This window comes from Pogona vitticeps, chromosome 3 (genome assembly GCF_051106095.1).
Source record: "Pogona vitticeps strain Pit_001003342236 chromosome 3, PviZW2.1, whole genome shotgun sequence".
In the NCBI taxonomy this organism is placed as follows: Eukaryota; Metazoa; Chordata; class Lepidosauria; order Squamata; family Agamidae; genus Pogona; species Pogona vitticeps.
In genome coordinates this window covers 63,928,953-63,953,635 of record NC_135785.1, presented here as the reverse complement: position 1 = coordinate 63,953,635, position 24,683 = coordinate 63,928,953, and the positions used below count along the sequence as shown (strand labels likewise).

Genomic DNA, 24,683 nt, shown 5'->3' with positions numbered 1-24,683 from the left:
TTGGTTGCCCATTTAAACCAGGAAATTCTTCACATCCTGTGATAAAGCCATATTTCAAGTGTTTCTGTGTTTATTTATAGTAGGCTGTGTTAGGTATCCATGATACCACCCTACACAGCAGCACTGAGAATACACCGTAAATGTGCATTCTCAAAGCCAACCTTAATTGTTTTCCTCTTAAATTGCATGCTATATTTTTCATCTTAACAAAGGTGCTGGAAGAGATGCTTCTAATTAGGACAGCTGTCTTGGGAGTGATAATACAAATGTCCCCTACTTCTACCATAGAGGCCAGTGGCAGCTCTTCTGAAATTTTTCTACGAGGTTTCCACCTGCCCACAAACTGCTCGTGATAGAAAAATTATGGGACTTCCCCTGCTACAGAAGTAGTGGTGGTGGTGGTAGTCCCCTATAGGCGAAGAAGGCATGTAGTGGTAAGAGGCAGCAGCCTCCTGCTGATTCTGGAGGAGAAATCCCTACCCCTCCAAGGCGAAAGAAGGGAGGAAGAGAAGATTCATGGCAGCAGTGCAGCATTAACAGGGATTCATAAACTCCTCCATAAGAAAACAAAGCGGGTTAGAAAGAAATGGCAGCAACACACTGTACATCTATTATCAGAGATGAACTCTCCAGAATTGCCACTTTTTTCATATAATGCCAGCAAAGCTATAACTAGGAGAGCCTTTGCCACACAGCACTGGAATTTAAGGGTGCCAAAATCTGCATAGAGGTAACTGTGCTGATGAGGGTAAGAAAAATAAACCATAACATCTTCCAGCACAGTTCACTTTCTTTTCCTCCTTATTTTTCTCGATGTAGTCATATTCTTGTTCAGAGTGGAGTGGATGGGAGTTGGTGTCACTTTCGCGGGTACCAAAATTGCTAGTTCCAATTCTAAATGCCATGGTTAAAGGAGTGAGGTAGTTTTTTCTGGTCACCCCACAGAATAGCTCAGGGAGTCCCTTGGAACTCTTGGTTGCTGTATTTTGGTGGTAAACTTTTGTAGGAACCCGAAGGCAGCAAAAACCACCCAGGGAGCACATGCAGTGTGCAGATTATGTTCAGTATGAAGATCATTGTTCACTCTTATTCCAGAGTAGGAAATAAAACTTAGTTGCCAGCTGCATTCTTTAAAGCCTACGCTAGTTTGCCCATGGTTTGGGGAGATACTGAAGATTGTTCTGCAGTAGAGTAGTTACAGTATCACAGTTGATCACAAGGCAGTATTTGTGCAAAGTGAGGTGATCTGTCCCTTGGATGTTGCTTGACCAAAACAAGTTAATTGCATAACAATCCTATGTGAGTTTATTGGGAAATAAGCATGCCTAAATTTGGCCTGTTCACTCCATAGTAAGTGATCATACGGTTGCACTTTTGATAGCCTTAAGAGAGACACTGTGGAAGCAGAGAAACTTTCTGTGCTCAAAGCCAGTGTTAACATCTGTTAGGAAATAAGTCAAATAAAACAAACAACTGATTTATGGCAATTACCATATTGTATCATTTTAAATATAGACAAGTAGTCTTTGGAGAAGAATATCACTCTCCTTACAGGTTTCAGACCAGGACTTGTAAGTAATGTGTTAAATTGTGTGCTGATGTTAAAATCCTTACTTTTGCATTAAATGGGGAAGTGCATCCAGTATTGAGCAACTAAGGTTCTGAAAGTAACACTTTAGCATTTAAACCATTGCTTTCTACAGATCATTCTCAAAATCAGTGTTTCACAACCTTGGATAATTCAGATGTTCTTGGACTGCAGCTCCCAGAAACCCTGGCCAGCATAGCTGGTGGTGAAGGCTTCTGGGAATTGCAGTCCAAGGACACCTGGGTTACCCAAAGTTGGGAATCAGCCAGCATGTACCCCTCTTTAACACCCAAGTAATGATTTTCCTGTTAATATATTAAATTAACCCATTATTTGCAAGCCCTGTTTCAGATAATTTAATGAAATTTCCACAAAGAGGAATACAAAATTTATTAAGTAGTTGGGGAAATGTGGTTAAAATTTCTGTAGCTTAAAATTTAGAGACTCCAAATAAGTAAAATGCTTAAAATATAGCTCTTCTGTTTTCATTTGTGTATAATGCAGAAAGATGGCAGTTCTTGAATTTGTATTTCACATTGATTAAGAAATACATCAGGGAAAATGAAAGATTTTGACTTGGATGCAAGTATTAATCAGCACATGATATGAATCAGAGTGATATGCAATAAAAGAGCTATCAGATAATCATTTTGTTAAAGGTCAAAATAACAAAAAGCTGGCAAGCAAACTAAATTTAGTTATGATGAAAGGAGGAAGGGATGAAGGGCAGGCAGAGCCCTGCGAATGGGAGAAGAAGGAGAATAAGCCTTATCAATGTTCTTGTCATTCCAGTTGATGGCTTTAAAACAAAGCATCTTGTCAAGAATGTGTTTGCATATTTAAAAAACAACAACACCCAACAACAGCGCCCTTGTAATGTATTTTTTGTTTCTTCCTTTTATTATTATTATTTTAAAAATATATGGATATTCTTCCTCTGTCTTACAACATACTTGCATCTGAGCTCAAAACTGACAAGTTGGTTGTCTTTCTGCCTCAGCAGCGAGTTCTCTTCTTTTTTGAGAACACTTTAGCAAAGTCTTCATAGCTTTCTGGTCTTCTGTTTCCAAGTGTTCCATCTCCATGTTTAGTATCCGGGGGGGGGGGGGTGTGCAACCGCAACCATGAACTCAAATATTTTGTGTGTTGATTGAAAAATAAACACTTTTTACAAAATTGGAATGTTGACTTCCAGACAGAAAGGGTCTATTGCAGGAAATATTTGCTAAGAGATAAGTGCCTCTGATTTTCTTTTTTTTTTCTTCACAAATATTACCAGAGTGATATTTGGAAAGTGCACCCTTCGCTTCCCTCCCTGTTCTCTGGCCTTGATTGCCAGCCAGTATGAGCAAAAGATAAGTCCACCATGAGTTGTTGAATAGTAGCTGAAATCTTTTTGCTTATTGTAGTAAGTTAGACCAGGGTCTACTCTAGTTGTGACTTACTACACTAAGCAACAGGATTTCAGTGGGTGTTTGGTTAAAAACTGAAAGAAAGAGAGGAGGCACCATTCTATCCCCTTTGTGATTATTTGCTTTGTCTTAACAGGGGCACAGAAAAGTTTGCAGGGGGAAGGATCATGTCTTTATTACCAGAGCAACAGAGATAATGATGCTCATTTCTTTGATACAGTACTAATAGGTCACAGTATGAATGGGGACATACATTCACATGCACATTGGCCCAAATCCTATTGCACAGGTTTGCCAGTACAACAGGAATTATGCCATTGTTGGGGCAGATTGCCAGGGATTGACTTCCTTTTATGATTTCAGGGTATGCCTGGCTTGCATGCAGTGTGATTAAATCATATATACCTCAAAATTGAAAAAGGAAGTCTTTCATCAGCAGCAATGATGATAACATCATTCCTGTTGCACAGGTGGACCGTCCCCAGTAGGAATTTGGCCATTGTATTGCATTCAGTGTGTGAGGAGAAAACATTTGCCACCAGGGGAATTCATCTGCTTTTGCAGCAGAGATATTTAAATAGTTCAGTGAGTTAGTACCTGGCTGCTGAGCCAGAGGCTGAGAGTTCAGTTCTCTTCAAGATGCACAATTCCAGAGTACAATTTAAATAGAGGGAACACACTGTTGCTATTTGTTCTTCGTTATGTCATCTGATTGCCTATATGACACTGTGAAGCAATTATGTTTCCTGAGTGATTCCTGATTGGCTGGAATTGGGGAAGACAAAAGCCTAGCCAGGATATCATTATCAGAACAGCACTCAACAAAGAATGAGAACTACAGATCAATGCTAACAGTAGTGAAAAAAAGGATACATGCACTATTTGCCAAATAACTACTTTTTCTGGTTTCTGGAGCGGGATTGTGGCCCAGAAAGACATTTTTCATCTTGAAAATTATGGGAAGTGAAATTCTTGCACAAATCTAGGTAAAATGTCCCACTGCTCTTTCACAGGCAAATTTATTGCCCATGTAAAGGCCTCTTTAGCTTTCTATCCATCTTGACAAAATTCACAATATGAATTTTATGACTAGAAAGTTTGGAAGACAAATTCTTGTCTCCTTTTCTCTCCAAATCAGAGCTTTGAAGTGACTAATAGTTTGTGATATAATGAAATTTTACAACATTGCTCTTCAGCATATTGAGTAAAAACTAGGTTAACTTAGGTGTGATGAGCAAAACCTTTTAAAGGTTAAAGACATATTTAGGCTTTCCGTAGAATTGGCGGTCAAATTAGAGAAAATGCCATTTGGACTGAACTTCAGGCAACAGAATGTATTGGGTCAGCAGCATTCTTCCTCACTTTCATTCTCTTTCTATATTTTCTGTATTTTGATTGCTCTGTTGAACTCTTGAAATACTTCAGTATAGCTCTTGAAATAGTATTTTTCCAGACATTGCTGATCTGAGAGGTCTGGCTGATGAAATTCCTCTTGCTCCCTTTTCTTCTACTTCCTGCAGTCCTACCTCTCTAGTAGCAGTCAGGGCTGCTTCCCGAGTTCTGTGTTGCAGGTAGAGTGGCAGAAAGGACCAGAGAGGAAGGAATGTGTAGCAGGAGCCTTGGCTATTCTATCTCCTGCTTCAGCAACTGGATTTTAAAGCTTAACTAATCAATAAGAAATATGTGGCCCATGCAATCTCTTTTTTTTTCTGGGCCTGCAGACCTTCATTTCCCTGTCTTGCTGGGGGGAAATGACTGAAGAAGGAGGTTAGCTATTCCTGGAAGAGTCCATGAATCCAATAGTGCGGCTTCTCCTCTAAAGCAACATGCAGATCCTTAATTTAGTGAGGACTCCTGGTATCTTTTAAAAATCAGAAGTAGATCCTGGTCATTTTCATTTCTGAGGGGCAATGGCATGACCCCTGGGAGCAAAAGTGATCCCTGGGTCCTCAGAACTTGCCTACTGCTGGCTTACATTATTTAAACAAGTCTTCCCAGCTTCTGAATTGGATTCACATTATGTAAATACATGTTGTGTATTTTATTGCATATGTCAAGCCTAGATCTTGATGGCAGATTCTGTGCTTGTTTACACTGAAAACACATTTACAGGACATATTTCTACATATTTCTCTATTCTTCAATGACCAGAGTAGTAAGCAACTCAAAATAAGGCATGGATATATCCCAATGAAATTGCCTATTCTCCTTGGGTACTGCAATCAGTGAAAGAAACCATCTGTGCAGTATTTTCATACCACAAGTATCCTCCTTTAATTCTTCTCAGCTCTATATAGTAGGAGGCTGAAATGCTCAGTGTGTTGGGTGCCTAGTTATGGAGTCCAAGATTGGGAGTCTGATTGCCCACCGTGACTCTTGGCAAAAGCTGCACTCTCCCAGAGCAGCCCCAGGGGATGGAAACAGTAAACTACTTCTGAGTATTCTATACCCAGAAAATTGACTTGATTTCTGGAGTTACTGAAGGCTTAGTTAACGCAACTATCTTGAATCTAGAGATCAGATATGCATCCAGTCGCTGTCTTCATAAAAGCTTTGGAACAATTCTACTCTGGAGTAGGAACAGGCTACAATTAAGCCCAGGGTTCATACTGTAAGTGGCTGAGGACATTCTAGCTTTTGTGGTGTGAGTGATGAGAACAGAAAGTTGACAGGAAAAGCCTAGATGGGCAAAGGTTCTCCAACTCACACTGCAACTATTCTGATTCCATGATTGTCTCCTTTATCCTGCATTGCACTGCCAGCTATAATTTATCTTTCATAAGGCTCACTAGCTAAGGTCATGTGTAATGACCTAAAAGTTCCAGATGGGAATTCTAGATCACGTATGAGCTGCTGGGTTTTAGGCATTTTCATATTGCAGTAAGCTCCACTGTGTTCAAGGGAGCTTGCTCTCAGTTAAAGGGTGGATAGGACAACAGTTTGTGTTGTTTCAGTGACTAAACACATTTCATCAGAACTAAATTGGAAATGTAAAGCAATAATCAAAGGGATGCCATTGTTCTCTTCAACAAAAACATACATGATTTTGTAAGCCGCCCCTAGTAAACACTGTCTAGGGGGGCAGGGTATAAATCGAACGAACGAACGAACGAATGAATGAATGAATCTTGAATCCTTTTGTTAGAATTATCAAGCCTAATCATTCAAAGCAAACAAAAATGTTGAGAGCTTATATTTTATTAAAGCAAAATTAAAGATAAAACCATGTGAATAGATTTGTTTTGTAAAAAAAGAAAAGTCAGATAAATTTGAGATGTTGAACACTCCAATTAAAAAATCAGCATGCATGACTGTTATTAAAAAGAAATTCATAGCATCTGACACAGCTTCTAATGTTACATTTTAAAAGGATGGTGTGTTGCTTGTTATTTTTCTGCAGCCAGGTTGCCTTATAGGTATCACTGTTCTGATCAAGCAAATTGTTGGTATGTGTGCTATTAACACAGTGCACTGTCATTACCAGCAGATAAGAAAATTGCAGAGGAATTCTTTCTAGTTCTCAGTTCTAATATTGCATCTAGGAAATGGCTATAGAAACACACACATTAAAGAATAGACTGGATTGATGGAAGTAAGGCTTGAAAACTACTCTGCTTGACAATAGTTGTTCAACATTATTATAGCAATACCTGTTATCTTACCATTGCATGTAAACATTAGGCAGCACATATGTTGTTGCAGGCATGTTCTGAAGAGTAATCATGATTTTCTAGCTGGGTTTCAACAGACGTAAGCAACAATATTTGGAGGAATAAGCAAGGATGTTTTTCTGATGCTTCAGGAGTTTTGCATTCATCCTTGCAGACTATGTATGCCGGGGGGGGGGGGGACTTTTTTTTCCACGTGAAATTCAGCTGGCCTCACAAGTTTATAATGAAAACTTTACAGTTTTCATTGAAAATATTTGGCTTGAAAATGAGTGTAACTTTCTGCATCTCAGAAGAGAATGTATCAAGGAGCCGTGCCTTTACAAGCAAACCTGTTTTTTTGTTTTCTACAGCCTACAAGAACTTCCTCAGAAAGTATTTATTCTAGACCTGGATCCAGCATACCTGGCTCACCGGGGCATTCAATCTATGTAAGTATAATTCCATATAACCTCTTATACTACCTTCCTGAAGAAACAACAGCTGAACTTTGTAGGATCAAAATGTCTCCATCTCCATTTATTCATATATTCCCCTGGCATGTTCAAAAATCTGCAAGAAATTCCTGACCTGCTGACATGCATGCTCTGCAGATGTTGCTTGCAGAATATTGATCCAGTATTCAGGCATTGTCAATAATGCTCTATATACTGGAGGAAAATGCAACTGAAAGATTCTCCTTTATCCTGAGATAAGTAACTAGAGAGTAAAAAAGGCTTTGTGACTTTGAATGCTTATTTTATGCATATGTGGAACTTGCCACCAAGCTTATGTGTTAAGATAGATGCCAGAGAATATTCAGTTTAAACATTCAAAGTACTCTAGTGTGGGGTAGCTATCGGCCTTGCATGATCATGGCCTATCAGTCAGTGAAAAGTCTTCAGTCTTTATATTTCTTGTAAGAGATTCTGGCATGATTCCATGAGCAAGATGAAATAAAAAATAACAAGAAATTATTATCTCAAAAGGTCTGCCAAGAGAGGTAAAGGCTGAGTAACAGAGAGCATATCCACTGAGACTGAAGGTACAATCAGATGGGTGTTTGTCCCACTGTTTGACCTGCTATTTCACTCCTTTTTCTGGCAATCACATGCAATAATTGCTAGAGTAAACTAGCTTGTCCCCAAGTGTTTTTGCTCTTACCTTTCTGGGTCCTCAACACTGACTTCTGCTTTATAGGCATGGATAGAATTGTTCCATTTTAGTGGCTATCAATTTTTGCCTTCCTCTTTCAGTTACTCATATTGTTAAGTGGCTTAAGAAGAGAGCTACTCCATGATATTGGGGAAATTAAACAAATTCTTTCTATATATATTTATTTTAAATTGTATTGGTACAGCACATCAGCATCACTTGGGAAAATATTGAGAACTTCCTCCCAAAAATTGTAAACTTCCTCCAAAAAGTTAACCACATCTTGTTGCTTTGGAGAAGGAAATGAGGGCTTAAGAAAACAATGTAAATTGCCTACAGTACATGTGGGTTTTGAGGTGTGTGTTATGAGATATAGTGCCTAATTTTAAAATGAATTTAGTACCGCCTGTTCCATGGAGCTGAGGGAGGAAGGAGAAACTTGTTTTTAATCAATTTAGGGCAGCACTGATGTGCTGCACCATTTACAATATTTTTCTTTAAAAAAACTGAAATCTTCCTCCTGGAAGTGGCAGGAGACTGGAGGGGGGCAAGAATGGAGATCTCTTTCTTTTTCTCTCTCTCCCTTTTGTCTAGCTTTGGAGTTGGACCAAATAGGGTTGCATGAAAAATGTATGCCACTTGGATACAAAAAATCTTACCAAATGGCATCCTGGATCTCTCCCTGATCTTAAGTTACCTTATTTAGCCCATACCAGCCTGCTCCAACTATACATATGTAGACAAGCCCTGAGGAATTCAGAGAAGGCTTATAGACCCAAAGAACAGAGTTTAGAGAAGCTGCTGTTTTGCTTAAAGATCTAGCCATCATGGCCAGTGACTGAGATATTTTGAAAGTTATTGTCCAGAAAAGTAATTTTTCAAAGCTCTGGCAGAAATCAATCCAGGAAAAGCCAGGAAGAGTGCAAGTTATATAAGTGTTATGAATTGCTGGTTTAAAACTGCAGAGTGCACTTTGGCATAAGGCCAGCATGTTTGCATGGGTGGATTTAGAGCTTTTAGCGGGTCTGGAAAAGTCCTCATAGCATAGCCTCTAATCTGTAGTACGTACCAGGCCACTTTCATATATTGCCTCTGTACACAAGGGAGTCAATAAAATATTTTAACAGGGTTTAAAATGTCCAGACATGCATACTCAGGTTTTGACAAAAGTGCCTTTTTAAAATTACAGTTGCACAAAGTTGTGTGTTAGGGCTAGAAATTATTGTAGCTGGAGAATGATGTAACAGGATGTTCCCTTGTAGCATAAATTTACAACTAATGTTAACAGGTGTTTTCTGTCACAGTACATAAATCAGGTAATACAGACAGAAATATTGACTACCTTCCTTATGAGCAGCAGTGTTGTTTGCTGCAAATACTACTGAAATCTATGAAATCCTGTGTTTTTTCCAGATCCTTCTGCATTGTCAGAACCATCTAATCCTATTCCCTTCCTAAATTCAGAATGATGCAGCTGAAATTGTTCCATTCTTTGGTGTAATATTTTACAATACTATCAGTGGACTCCTATGCATATATATGCAGGAGTAAATGCCATTACATTCAGTGAGTCACTTCCCAGTAGACACACATAGCAGTATGCAGTAAAGCTGCAGCTGTGCACACACTTACCTAGGAATACAACACTTTAAATAGTTTGACTTCTGAATGAATTCTGAATAAACATGCTTAGGATTTTATTTATTTACTGCCCTTCTGAACTTGACTACATATGAAATAGTTCATCCCAGCTTAATTGAGTAATTGTCAGTAGTTATATAGCTAAAGTGACACCACCCATACACAAGAGAGAATGGTCATCAGACTTGGCAGAACTCCCAAGATTTGCAGAAATATGGATGAAGTCTGGTAAAAGAATCCCTAAAACAGGGAGAAGCCCTCAAAAGAAGCTAAAATACAGCTCCTTGTTACTGGTTCATTCTGGTTGTTGTAGAAATCCATCAGAGCAGAGTTTGAGTGGTGAGCTTCTATATGTCATTGTGCAGAATTCTAGCCACATTAATGGCCAGAGGAAGGTAGCTGGGTTAAGTGACAGGATTTTGGTGGGGGTGGGTGGGAGAGAGGGAGAGAATCTATGAGCTAAGAGATGAGCAAACAAATCAGTGTAACTGACAAAAGCATAAGAGGAGATGAGAGGACAGCCAAAGGAGCAGAGAGGAGTTGAAACAGCACAAGTGCAGAATGAGAAATAGATCACACAGAGAGGAAGAGGAATGATGCTAAAGAGGAAGCAAAGCTCTGTACAGGAATGTAGAAGGGTGGGACAGGAAACTCACTTATTAAGCTACACAGTGTTTTGTTATGGGTTTCTATTGCTCAATTGTTGTTAGGATTTCTCTTTTAATATTTCTAGTATTTCATAGTTGCTTAACAGGTGATGTGGCTGAAACAGATTTACACAGTTTCCCACTCTGCAAAGATTACATTTTGGAGTATATAGACTTGGCTAAAATCTAAATATTTCTATTTGGTTTTTTTAATGGCTTGAGTAGTGTTTGATGTAACTAGCCATTTAGTTTTTGAAATACTGGAATTTTATTCTCCTTAACTTCATAGCTTGTGGTTGAAATCCTGCTGCTTAGTGTAGTAAATTGTAAATAAAGTATCAGTGGGGCTTTGATTAATCAACTCCTCTAAAAGTTGCATTGATTCTATGGGCTTATTTTCATTGCAGCTTACTATGCTAAGCAACAGGAGTTCAGCCTGTGTGTTTGTTCCTGATCTAATTTTATTCTGATTTTATCAAGAATGTAAAAGCTATTGAAGGAACTGTCCAGTACTGAGACTAGTAGAATTAGGGCAGTCTGCTCTGACTAATAGCTACATTCAAGGTCTTCCAAGGGCTTTTTACTCCAAAACATATAACCTGAGATGGCAGGGATTGAACCTAGAATGAATCTTGCCATTTCAGGTTGGGCCATATGTCATTTCAAATATTGAAACTTGTGACCCAAGACAAATTACCAAGATGACATCTGAGCATCATCTAGCTTGTTATGCCCAGCGTTCTGTATCATGAATATTTTAAGTTTCTGAAATGCCCATAAAGCCATCAACCCTGCAGGATGCCGTTAGAATGACCAATAAAACCTGAAACCGTGTGAGTCCACCAGATGTGTGCCACTTCCCACAAAACGATTACGGTAAAGCATTTAGAGATTTATTTTCCTAACTATCTCTGGGCCAGGTAAGATGGTGAAAGTCACAAAATAAGAACCTTAGATACTGAGCCGAGCTGAGGCAGACATAGTGAAGCTCAATTTTACACCTTTTTCACAGACACAACTAAATTTGTTTTTTTTTCTCCCAGGTTTCTGATTGGTAAGGATATGGCTGCCTTCAGTGAAATTGAACTTGACTTGTATTTCTTTTCTTGTGGAAGGATTTTTTTAAAAGGATCCTTTCATTTTATATTTTGATATATTTGTACATAATTTCAAATGAACTGGAAGTTTTTTTAAGCACCTGCTTTGGCAATGGGTGGGATAAAATTGCAGTTGTATAACTTTATATAGCTTTATAAATTTACAGTGTAACATTTTAAACTTTACTGTCATTAGACTGCTGTCCCCCCTCCCTTTCTCAACATGCATTTCATATAGACATTGACGAGCAGGCTGCATGATGTATTTTGTTGATGAGAAAATCAAACCCAAAATAAGGAAGTTGCTTCCCAAAGGCTACCCACTGAGTTACTGGCAGAGCTGAATTTAATTCATAACACAGTGGGACTCATGTACTGCCAAAACTGGGGTAGGGAACATAATGCAGCAACAAAAATAACAGCAAATTTTCCACTCTATTGAAGATGCTATAATCTAAGGAGAGAGAGAGAAAAACGTTGCTTTTTTTTCAAATATAAGACTGGCAACTGCGGATTTATTTAACTCTCCTAGATTGGCAAAGTCCTTCAAACATGAATTACATGCAAGAGAATGTGTGTTTATGTCTCTGTGTTAATTTATCTTCTGTCTTTGACCTTCAGGCAAAAGTAGACAATGAGATCCTTGATTATAAGGATTTAGCAGCCATTCCCAAAGTCAAGGCCATTTATGACATTGAGCGTCCAGACCTAATTACTTATGAGCCCTTCTACACTTCCGCCTACGAGGAGAAACAGGAGAGGCAGAGTCTTGGAGAGGTAATAAACTGGGGAGCCACCCATTCTCTTTTTATATGCACTATTAATGAAATCCAGCTTAGTTTTTGTCCTCTTTGTAAACTGATGCTGCTCTTGATTTTCTATCCAAATTCTTCACATCTCTGTATGCTCAAAAGAATTGTGATGAGCTTTGTCTTGCAGCATGAAGGCTGCTACAAAAACAAGCATGTGGCTCTCTGTGCCTTTCTTTTTTTCATTTTGTTAAGAACACCTCATGTTTGGTTCACAGTGCCTATTTCCTCACTAGCTGCTAGATGCTGCCAAATGCATAAGTTAATCAAGCCTGGTGGTGCTACCCAACAGTTTTCAGCTTCAAAGGACCAGAAAGGCGTTCTTGACCTTTTCATGGCAAGAAAGGATGCCGGTTGAGTAGGTGTGACACAGTCCGAAGGCTCACTACAGCATTTGCATGAAGCATGAGCGACACCAAAAAAGTGACAGATTGATTGGTTGCAAGGGAATTATTTGGGCATCTCTTTAAAAAGCTTTGTTACAATTCAGAATGAACCAAATACAGTCACAATAAACTACTCTCACCTTCCATTTAATAACCACCACATCCTAGAGCCATTAGCAGAATACCCTGATGACAAACATATTCATAGATGTCATAAATATTTCAAGCATTCCTAAATTAGCATTATAACATGCATTAAAAGGGCTAATCGGTGCTCAGTGGTCAGACAGATCATAACCTGCACTAGCTGAGTGAAGGTATGGCGAGGAATAAATTGCTCCACCCATTAAACATTCAAGAAATTAAGACAAGCAGCTATTTACTTGTGATTTTGTATCTACATGGGACTTCTTTTTTATCATGCCACCTTTCATACAATCCATGCTTCCTTCCAGATACAGTGTGCCATATTTTAGAGCTAGCAGATATTGAGCAAATTTGTACTTAATCCACCCATGTAAATTCCTCTGTATCATCAGTATCTTAAGAAAAAATAAACCTTCTCCAAGGGACTCCTGAATAAATCTCCAAATAATAGATCATTGGCCATTGGAAAGAGCTTTATCAGATGACTCTGTGCAGACACAGTGGTGGCAGAGATAAATGATTTATTCACTGCTGCTACTGCCACAGAGTAAGCCTTCACGTGGGCTCTTGAATCTGACTTATCTGGTCAGATTCACTCCCATGTTTTTGCCCTAGTCTCCCACTCATTTCATCACCACCAGAGAGCCAATTTGACTCTACTTTGTAGGAGGCGATGCTTAGGAATGATTGTGTCAAGAGGCCCTGGCCATTTCCAGAGGTCAACCAGAACTTTGACAGAATGACATGCTGAAGCAACAGGAAACCCCCTAAGAGGCCGAGGGGTGATCATGTTGGCCACAGGCATCTACCCATCCCCAACATGTTTTTTTTTTTAAAGAGTCTTCTTTAGGCCAACCACCATAAAAGCAGAACGGTCTTTGCAAACTTTCAAAACCTCCAGCTCCCTTCTTTAGGCAAGGTGTTATCAAACAAAAAACAAAACAAAAACCCAACAACAACAGTAGGGAAAATTGGGAGGGGAGGTAAGGAATGGGAATGCTTTCATCTTAAAGGCATGCCATGGACTGCATGTTGTTTCCAGATATAATGGAAAGGAAAGGTCTGTAGACTTCCAAACTGGGTTAATTAAGTATTAGGTTTGGCCCCTAAGCTCAATGTAAAGAGGCGAAGTAGTAGAAGGCAAGGAATTTTAATATTCTGTATTGGAAATATAAACAACCCTCCTCAGAACTCTTGCTCCAAATTTCCCATACATCTCTTTAGATAGAGTGTATAGACTGTGTGGATAGTTCCTCTGTTGATAAGTCTGGAGAAGGTTTTAGGTGGAGGATTAGATAAAATAAGTTAATTGAAGCCCTATTGAATAGCTTAACCTATTTTGTTAGGCGGTATGAACACTTAAAAAATACAAGCCCAGTTTCAGGTGGTAACTCACCCCACCTTTTACTGATGAATGACTAAACTTAGCATTTTCCAAATCATACAACAAAGCAGAGATAGTAATAAGGAAATGGCTAACCATAGACGTTCAACTGAAAATTGAGTACTAGGCTCATGCTAAAAGGAAGTTGTCCAAATGAAATCAATACACTTGATTCAGGGAATATCAGTTCTGGAGCCTCGTGGCACAGTGGTTAAACTGCTGTACTGCAACCAAACTGTGTTCACAACTTGGGGTTCAATCCCAGATAGCTGTCTCAAGGCTGACTCAAGTCTTCTATCCTTTCGAGGTTAGTAAAATGAGTACCGAATGCTCTAGGGAGGCAATGTGTAGGCTGCATGATTCACTTGTAAACCACCCAGAGAGTGCTTAAGCACTATGGGGTGGTATATAATCAGCACGCTTTGCTTTATAAAGTGACAGGGCAGACAAAGGAGCTTGCTAGATACTGGCGTGTACAGCTTTAAAAAACTGCAACAAAACCAAAACATTTTGTTTTTGCTGGGAGCAGGAAAAGTTAAGAGTGGAGAAGAACAGGTCGGATGGGAGTTGCTTAACCCTCATGTTTGCAAACTATTCTACTTACAAAATGGAATTTAATACAGGAAAGGGTACTTTTCTGAGATGTTGTCCATAAATGTGAGTTTTTTTCTGGCTCTGCTATGAAAACAACTGGACAACCTTGGAGTAAGCAATATCTTCTTTTTCTATTTCTGTCTTCTTATTTCTCACATTTCTTTGGAAAGATGCTTCTTGGTTATTGAGGATGGCTCCAAGTGTTGCTCTGAAGGAAAAACTAGCAAATAGAATATGTTGATTAATAGTATCTGAAGCAAAGCTCATAGACAGAAATCAAACATGAAAAATATGAAGTCAAGCTCGTAAATAAGCAGAGTCAAACCAGGTTTGGTCTAAAAAGTAATTAGTTCTTATCAATAAAATTGCCTTGACTTCAGTGCTTCTAATCCTGAAGTCTGTGTATCAAAGTAATCACTTCCTTCATCTGACACAATTTACATCATATTAATGCATGATATGCACACATTAAAGCATTATCTGAATAATTTTGCTTAATTTGTACCAAATAAAGTAACTAACGTGGTCTTTGCTTGCCGAGAACACCCTGAAGTAGGGCCCTATTGCAGAGTGAAGAGAATAATTTACAGTTCCTTGTTGCTGTGTACAAGGATGAGATCAGCAAAGACTTACATCACTGCTGCTATTAAAAGGTAGTTCAGGATGTAGCCATGGCACTGGGATGAGGTACCTGCTACTATAGGTACCTGATCCTTCTCTCCCAATGGAATGAAATAGTTTTTCCTCAGTTGTAAAAATCTCCCCAATAAGAATCAATTCTAATTTGCCAGACACAGAGGGGAAGAGGATGCAAAACTGGGACCTGGAGAATTCTTCAAGAAGCGTGTGAGGAGTGTTAGAAAACAATGTGTTGTCATCTTTTTTAAGTCCCAGATGTTTACTATAAAAATATCTGTGCAGACTGTGCACAGTACTTTTATGCCCAAGTCTTAGCAAAAATTATTCTTGGTAGCTTTTTCATAAGAGGGAAAAATTGGCAATTGAAAGAGCTTTGAAGACACTTTCTTTAGCTCCTAAAAACTGAACTGGCAAATATTTGCAGAACAAAATCAGTAATGAAACATAATGTCATATTGATGGTAGGTTTTATGTGCAAGAACAATAATATTTACCTAGAAAACTGTTGCATAATTGAGACTGTTAGTTCATGTAACTTTATGAGGTACTTTGATTGCTCCCTTCTTTTCTGCTCTCTATATTTGCTGCTTCTGGTATTTGTCTGTTACCAGGAAAACAAATAAAATAAGCTTAGGGAATTCCTTTATCAAACCTTCTGGACTGAAAACAAAAGGAAAATAAATAAAAACATAGAGAAACAATGCCTGACATTTTTATATAGAGTCAAAAGTAAGTCATTCTTCCTTTCATTCAGCTACTCTTTTGTATATTATGTGCACTTGTGACTCTTTAAGAAGTTCTCATTTATTGTAGATAACAGAATATACTCATGTCCACTGAGGAGAATGCTAAGCTCCGTTTTCATCTAAGAGCTTTAACAGAGTTCAGGTACATTTTCTGAAGACTGGTGATAAAGGAGATACCAAACCTGAATCACAAACTGGGAACAATTATTATCATCTTGCCACAAAATGGCTGGATTTGATTCCTCTGTATAGTTGTCTGTTGTTGTTCCAGTGTGTACCGATTAACATATGTAATAAATACTGCAGGGTGTTTTTCTTGATCCTTCAAGAACTGCTATGGTTTTTCTAATTATTTGAAGAAGCATCTTTTTCCATGTACAATTTCTTGTCACTAAAATGTACTGGTCTCAAAGTTATCTTTGACATTTGTCTTCAGTCTCTTTGTCATAGACTTGGCAGTTTTCTTTGCATCTTCTTTGATACCTCCTGTATTTGGCCCCTGAATCTCTATATTAGGAGTCCACAAAATACAGATCTAGAGCAACTAGCTAGTCACTGCATGATTTTCAATAGATTGGTTAGGGTGTCTGAACTGGGCATGTTTAACCTATAAAAACGGAGATTAAGGGGAGATATAATAGTAGTTTTCAAATACTTGAAAGGCTGTCATATAGAAGAGAGACAGAATCTGCTGTCAATAATTCCAGAGTACAGGACGGGCAACAATGGGGTCAAGTTACAGGAAGCCAGATTTCAGCTGAATAACCTCCTAATTGTTAGAGCAGTGTGTCAATGGAACCAATTACCTCGAGAGGTGGTGCTTTTGGAAGCATTCAAGAGAAATTTAGACAGATACCTGACAGATATCCTTTGATTTGTATTCCTGCATTGAGCAGAGGGTTGGACTTGATGGCCTTATAGGCCCCTTCCAACTTCATTATTCTATGATTCTATGATCCCCGGCTATTTAACTGCAGCAAGAAAAAAAATGGCTTTTTTGAGGAAGGACTGTGATTAGAATCCTGTTGGAAAACATCATGACTGCAAGGAGAATTGTGTAAGTGCATGTCTAGTCATGCAGAGGATGCTCTTGCCAATTACCATTTGCATACAGTATGCATTTTCCCCCAACAGGATTATGGTATCCTATAAGAAAACCAAAGTGACTCTGACAGGGTTGAAGTATGACCACTCCTATTCCGAGTACCAAACCTTTATTTACTGCTTCATGCTTTTTACGTTTCTTCAAGCATATTCTTGTGGGTATTGTATTTTAGAATACTTTGCAATTTCTGAGTGCGTGTCCTGATAGTGTGCAGGGTGACAAGGAAAAGTGAGAAATACATTCACAAACACACATGCTGCACAAAAGCTCATTTTTAAAAGTATTGCACAACATGGGAAGGGAAGGAGACAGCATCAATCTTTATGCCATTAGCCTGTGAAAAGGATTCAGTTTCTTACTGTAACTTTTCAAACACGGTCTGCTTTTAAATAGAGTTGTGAAAATCTCATTTTTATTTTGTTGCATTATTCCAAATCCCACTTCTATTTTCTTCCTATCCTAGTTTTGTGCTGGTTTGTGAGACTTCGTGGTTTCTTCTGAGACTGACATCTGTGCATGTTTTTAAGCATTTCTCTAATGTGCTAATTTATTTGCTGTAGTTTGCGCAACCTCTACGATTGGCTAAAGCATGTCTGTGTGTGTTTTTTTTCAATTATGCATGTTTAGCAACTCACATTTTTATACATGTACATTGTTTTGTCCTCACTTGATTTCTGTAAGCCTCACAGATGTGTGAATTCTTGAGGCAAGATTCTTCTCAAAGCAAGTCTCAGAAGGCAGAAAAACACTACTTTTGTCATACAAATTATTTTCCAGCCCTATTTTTGAACCTTATTACAGAAAATGTTTTCATATAGCTCCACCCAGTGGACATCATCTAGTTCTGATAATTTGTTCAGCCGCCGAACGAGCACAGGGGATATAATTTGCCAGTGAATCCAAAACTCATTTAGGAATAAATAGTCTGGTATGTAAAGTCAGTGTGTGGTTGCAGCAATTCTCATATATTTTAATACTTTAACCTATTTCTTGATGACAAAATATTTTGCCATAGTCCCTGAGAAGCAAGGGAAGACAGATGTCTTGTCTCCCTACTTGTATTAGCGCCCAGTTGTGTTGCTTTTTATTATTGTTCACTTTCTTTGAGGAATACTGTCTTGGCTGTTAATCCCAAATATCAGTAAATAGAATGGTGTCTCTTTCCAGTAGTATCATCATTTTATTGAAATGGTAATAACAACCTAAAATGATCAAACTTTGGGTTTTGATCCAAGAATTTTATTTGAGGAATTATGAAACTTCATGCTCTCCTATGCAGTCCTGAAGACAGGCTAGGGATGGGCAACTTCTTATCCTTTCCTTATTTTTAATGTCACATCCTCTGGTTTCCACTGCATAGTACAGTACTCATTATGGAACTTGTCTTGTGAACACTTTATTCAGCAAAATTCACTGCTAACAAGTTATTAACTAGAGTTTTTCTGGAATTCTTCAAAGTTTATATAGCATTAGTTTATTTATATCTAATTGTTCATTTTAGGCATTTATTTAGACATATATTTATTCATTTTGTTTATTCATTGTATAAAATGTGTAGGCTCCACCATAGCAAAGATTTCAAAACTGTGTTTAATAAATTAAATGAATCAGATAGAAAATACTATTGGCCAAAACCTTGCTGGCGTTTGTGTAAGCATTGTGTAACTTGCTGCTACTAATTGCAGCTAATTGAAGAGGTGCAAAGGACCATGTTGGTCAGGTGCCCGGTTGCACAACTGAGAAGTTACCATGGCTTCTTGGCTGGTATTACCTGTGGCAAGTTATCCAAATCTTATATGAAAACCAAGAGGATTCCAGCAACTTTCTTCTCGAAAGAGAAAGGTCTTCAGAAAAGACCAGAAATAAGGAAAATAGCACATGTCTAACCTCAGTTGAAAGGCAGCTCCACAGAATAGGAGTCAAACACTAAGGCCCTACTTCTTGTGGACTCCAAGCTGATGTCTGAAGACATCATTAATCAGACAGGATGACAGGGAAGAAGAAATGGCTTTAGCTAACTTGGTCCAAAGCTATTCAGTGCTTTCTTTAGTATAATCAGAACCTCGATCCTTCCTAACCCAGTAGGAGATAGGCAACCAGTCCAGTGCCTTGGAAAACATATGCTGATAATGAAAAAATAGTTTACAGTAGCCAGGGAGCTACATTCTGTACTGTCTGCTGCTTCTAGTATATCCTCAACAGCAACCCTACATAGAACATATTTGGTAGGAATCTGGGTTTGAGGTTGGCAATATTGCAATGACCATGCTACCCCTGCATTCTGGAGTGACTGTAGCTTGTGTACCACATGCACTGGGACTGAAAAAAAATTGGTTTTCTGAGCCATTTACTCTTTGAGTCATTTACAATGCTCGAACATCTAGGGACAGAGATCACTCTGGGGCTAAATGAAAACCATGGGAGTGTTGCTTTGTAGACTTTGATTACAAAAGAGGGGCTATAAGAATTAAGTCCCAGATATCATCAAATACTCATTAAATTCTACCCGCACATTTCTTTTTACTGCCCTAACTGGACATAGATTAGTAGTTTGTAGACTTTGTTTCACATTATTTTCTTATTAAAATCTTCTAAGAATTTGCAAAAAGAGTGATGAATCCAAACTTTTCTTAACAGACTCAGAGTTCAAGATATGGCAGTTCTCCTGTGCAGGATGAAAGTGTAAGTTTAAAAAAAGAGTACAAAATCCATTGAGGTGCTTATTGGTATGTCAGAACATTTGGCATGAAACATGGTTAGTAGATTCTGGTTTCTCTTACTTCTGTGCATACGCTTGAATAGAAGTTTGCTAAACAGAAGCAAAATGTATTTGATTTATATATTGTGAGACATTATTGGAACAGTTGGCTAGAATCTAGTTCATTTATGTCATGGCAATAAGTAACCTCAGAGACTAGGTTGGTTGGATACAAAGGTGTCCTCACCATGGGGAAAGTCCCTTTTCAGAGATGAACCTGTAAAATATGTCTATATATAAAACTAAAAAAAAATGAATCCTTGGTGGGCCATAATACATACATATTTGGTTGACGGCTTCAACTTGGAAGGCCAGTCACACATTGTGCTGGCCTGCAGTACAGTATTGTACAAGAAAAAATAATCCAAAAATGGGACATGTTAGCAAACTCTTGTCAAAGTAGAAGAAAACAACTGTAGAACTTATAGATTTCTGCAATAGCATTTTGTAAACTGTTACACAAGCTTTTGCAGGATTGTTTGTGCAATAACACATCATGCTATTGTCCTTCCATTCACAGTTCTTTTGGATCCAGAGGTGGAATAAGCTGCCATTGTTTGTGTGGTGAAACAAATATACAGTAATTTCACCATGAGCTCAGGCTATCCAAGGCACACCCAAGAACCCTTGATACAACAGTTTTGTCGGACTTTCAGATCCCTGCTAGGCTGTGAATATCACTGAGTGGCATTAGTCACTAGCCAGAATCCAGTTGACATAAACCATTGTAAATGTGTTTGCCATTCCTCAGCAACAAGTCCGTTTTGTGATGCTTGATTGACCTATTGCATAATGCACAGCTGAAAGTGCTTGGTGGATAGCACTTCTGTCTTGGTGCAGCTGTAGACATAATGTTGTGTTATGTGTACATACCTACACAATTAGGCTTTAGCCATTACCTCTTAGCCTGAGGTATTGGTAGCTGTAAGATTGAAATGGTCTTTTGGAAGAGTGCTGGACTGAAAACATTCAAAATTATCTCACATTCTTGGCTTTCAGTGACAATTCATAGTTTGAATCAGAAGGCGGAGAGGCACATCATAAAACTTTGTGATAACACATTAAAATGAAAAAGAGTGTAGTTGTTTCTTTTACCTTTTTATGCATGTTTTTGATATTAGGAGTAAGGGTAAAGATGCAGCAAAGGTTTAATTTGCCTAGGTTTTCTTTCAGCCAGCCATTAAACCTGTCTTTAGTGCCAAGGTTCATTAAATATTTGGCATATTGTAATGGAAGCAACCCAGAAATTTTAGAGTTTGTTTCATCCCATGAAACTCTGAACCAACAAAATTATACACTGATTTCTGGTTTTGAATGGTTTCTGTTGAACTACAGCAATCATCAAATTATTAATTTTTGAGTGTAACCTTTGTAGAAAGTATTTATAAAAGTTACCAGTGTCTTCTTTTATGAAATTACCCTTAAAAATATGTGATTAAATGAATATATAGAGGGGATCATGACTGAAGACTTGAAGGTCAAACCATGAATAATTTGATTGAGGTTTTTAAATTTCAATTGTTCGTGTCACTTTTTTAACGTGTTCATATTCTTTTAATTGTCTTGAAAATTTTACTGATATTAAGGTAAGTGTGATACATTAGACCAAAATATCTGTAATCTTCTTTTCTCTCATGTCTCATAGTCTCCAAGAACACTCTCTCCAACCCCATCTGCAGAAGTAAGTTTAATGAAACGTTTGCCTCATGTTATATTCTTGCAAAGGTAACATTACTGAAAGAAAGTTATTGTTTGTCCTGGACTGCCAGTTCTAAACCAAGCATCTGGCAATCTGCAGTCCTGTGAATATCCAGCCCACCCTATAAAATGCACCTGCTAGATTTATTTGAAAGTCTTTGCTAACTGCTGTCAGAGCAATTAATGCATTTCATCTTACTATGGCAGTGCATGGGTGTTTTTAAAGAGCTACTTAAGGGGCAATAGCAGCAGCATTTGATAGCACGCGTAGGCAGTGAAATGTCAGAGAAAATTAAAACAGGTTACATTACTGAAAAGTAATGAAAAGAAAGTGAATAATTTTTATACCATTGAAACGAAAGGCAAGCAGTGGAAGAAATAGCATATTCACATATGTTGGGACTGGATGGAAGCAGATAGACACTTTTTTTACCTTTTCCAGTAACATACATATAGCACACCATGCATTGTTTAAGATGGAGTGTATATCTGCCTGCGACAACCCACTTCCCTTCCATGTACCAGAGGTTTAGTAGAATTTACCAGTGTTTAGCATTTCAGTGATAGACTTTGGTGGGCAACTTAGATACTATGGATATTAGTGTGTGTGCCAATGAAGAGAGGTTTCATTTTTTTAAAATTGCTTTTATAGCTGCCATGGACTTCTCTTTTTCAACAATTTACATGTTACAATACCTTGATTATACCGGATTTCTGCAGAGTGACTGAAACACAGGAGATCTTTTGTTCTTTCTAAGTTACCACAGCTTAAAAGCAAGAATTCACATTTAAGAAATGTAGTGTATAGTTGTTCTTTAAGAAAGACAGTGCATAAGAAATCGTGTTTTTAATAGGATCATTCATGTAACTCATGTTTCATTGGTGTCAGGGAGGTGTTCTGCTAGAGAGAACTAGACTAGAGGATTAAGCAATACCCGCAGATTCTCCCACCTATGGATTCTGCCAACCCTCACATTAGCACGGTGATGGAAGCAGCCTCTTGTAACACCTAGTTTGATTCTGATTATCATGGCAGTGAAAGGGAATTAATCTGGGGAAACAATTTAGCAATATCTTGAACAGTGCCTCTTCTCTCAGTTATAAACTGCATAAATGGGACCATTATGGGACTGACTATTATTTGTTCGTCATATATATTCTTTCTTCAGGGCTATCAAGATATTCGGGATCGGATGATACACCGGTCTACCAGCCAGGGTTCCATTGGTTCTCCTGTGTATAGTCGTCACAGCTACACTCCCACAATGTCACGTTCTCCACAGCATTTTCATAGACCTGGTAAGGCCTGGGGAAATTTTGTGAGGAAATCAAGAATATCTCATTCTTTTGTCATGTAATCTTATAAAAACGATCTCTTCCTCTTGGTATCAGATCATTCCTTTCACATAGAGTTATAAAACTGTTCTGGGAATTTGGGTGGGTGGGGGAGGGATCCTGGTGATATCATAGGAGACCAACCAATCAGGACACTGAACAGCTGGCTTCAGCCTGCTTAATTGTTCATTTCAGTGCATAAATGTTTGAGAGAAAACATTATTTGAATCTAACCCATGAGGAAGGTGCTGCCAGAGTAGTCACACTACTCTAAAAATGTTGTCTGTCTTCATCCTTAGTCAAAAAGCTCATCAGTATCACAACACTTGTTTGAATTTCATGCATAAAATAGTGAAATTTGCATTTAAGAGATATACCTTGAACTATATTATTCTTCAGCATTTGAACCTTATTTCTACAAATTGTAGTAGTATAATTTAATTTTTAAGCTATGTTGCTGAATTCAGTGTTCCCTGAGTATAGTAGTAAGAAACAGTACCTTCTGTCTGTAGCTCTCAAAACACCAGGGATGTGTTAGTGACTGTCATTCCATTCTGGTTTTGTCTTATGGGTTAATTTAGTCCCATTTGCCTTCAAAATCAGCTTGGAGAAATTCTAAAATTCGTTTATTGGCTCATGTATAATTTGCAGCAATTTTCCATTAACGTATTTTCCCCACTTATAGTATATTATATGTTCACTGATCAGAATTCCTTTGCCCTGTGTTTAAAGCAGTGGCAGGGGTATCTTGTGGCCTCAATTGTTGATGAGGAGAGGGAGTCATCTCAGACTGTCAGAGTGACGTCTCTTTGTCTGAACCACCAATTGGAATGAGGAGAAATCTCTTCCTTGTATGCAGGGTTTATAAATTACTATTTTGGCTGGTTTTTACTATTCTTTTAGGCATGCCACCTAGCATCCATTTAGACTATAAGGTGGTGTAGGTCCCTAGTTCCCCCACCCCCAGTTCTTTTTCTTTTCTTATGTCATTCACGTTTGGGAGCTTTCAGAAAAACCAAGTTCCATCTCGTCTTCCAGAGGCATCTTGGAGTTTAGTTAGATACTATCCTAAGGAAGAGCTGGGAAAAGCAATAGGTGATGAGCAGGAGCAAAGGATAAATTATTAGACGCTTCTGCTTATAATTGTTATTAAGCTTATTGAGTTTAGAGTTGCTATGAAACTTCTGGAAGGAAGTTTCATAGAATGATAAGGAAACAATAACAGCCTTTTCAAAGAACTAATTCTACACATCTTTTATTTTCTTAGTTAGATAAATATCTTACTACGTTAAATTGAGCAAATTTAGTAAAAATTCAGTAAAAACGTGTAATAGAATAATATATTTTTATTTGCTAGGATGCAGAGTTTGGCAGAGCTATTGCATTAGATGACAATTCATGAAATCCCCAGCCCAGAGGCTGTGGATTCTTGATGGTATAGTTAAAAAAGGAAATTTTCTAAGCTTTGTTGCTACACTGTGGTTTGTAGCAGTGACACAACACAACAGCTAGGGGGTGGTAGGGATTTAGGAAGGTCATCTAATGAGGTGAAATGAAGCAAAGTATGTGAGGTACCATGCTGAAGTGGCACTTGTTTTGAGATAGACAGACAGATGAAACATTTAGTACAGCAAGAAAGTTTTATTCCTCAGTTACAGTAAAATGATCAATTTATATCTCTGAAGGAAATAATGCTTGTTTCACCCCTAATTTCTACCATTTGTCCAAATTAAACTTGCATTTCCCCCTGCTAATCAGATGACAGTTTGCAGGAGATTCGTGCGGTATTGTCATGGCTCTGTAGGGTACCCCCCCCCAAAAAAAAACCTGATAGTCAAAAACCGACAGCTATCTCATGAGAATATCACCAGAAGTTTCTGTGCACAACATAAGGT

The 24,683-nt window shown here is 38.1% G+C and overlaps 1 protein-coding gene across 40 annotated transcripts in view; it reads left to right on the top strand.

Moving 5' to 3' along the window:
• Positions 1-24,683, top strand: part of ABLIM1 (actin binding LIM protein 1) — a 274,524-nt gene that overhangs the window by 194,756 nt on the left and 55,085 nt on the right. For 37 of the 40 annotated variants that reach the window (XM_078389586.1, XM_078389577.1, XM_078389591.1 and 34 more), the window contains 5 exons: positions 7,022-7,099; positions 11,809-11,964; positions 19,635-19,679; positions 21,401-21,436; positions 22,623-22,752. In XM_078389586.1, the coding sequence (XP_078245712.1) occupies positions 7,022-7,099; positions 11,809-11,964; positions 19,635-19,679; positions 21,401-21,436; positions 22,623-22,752 (445 nt within the window). The remainder of the gene's footprint in view (positions 1-7,021; positions 7,100-11,808; positions 11,965-19,634; positions 19,680-21,400; positions 21,437-22,622; positions 22,753-24,683) is intronic. The other 3 variants (XM_072995518.2, XM_078389589.1, XM_072995516.2) reach the window with 1 other exon arrangement.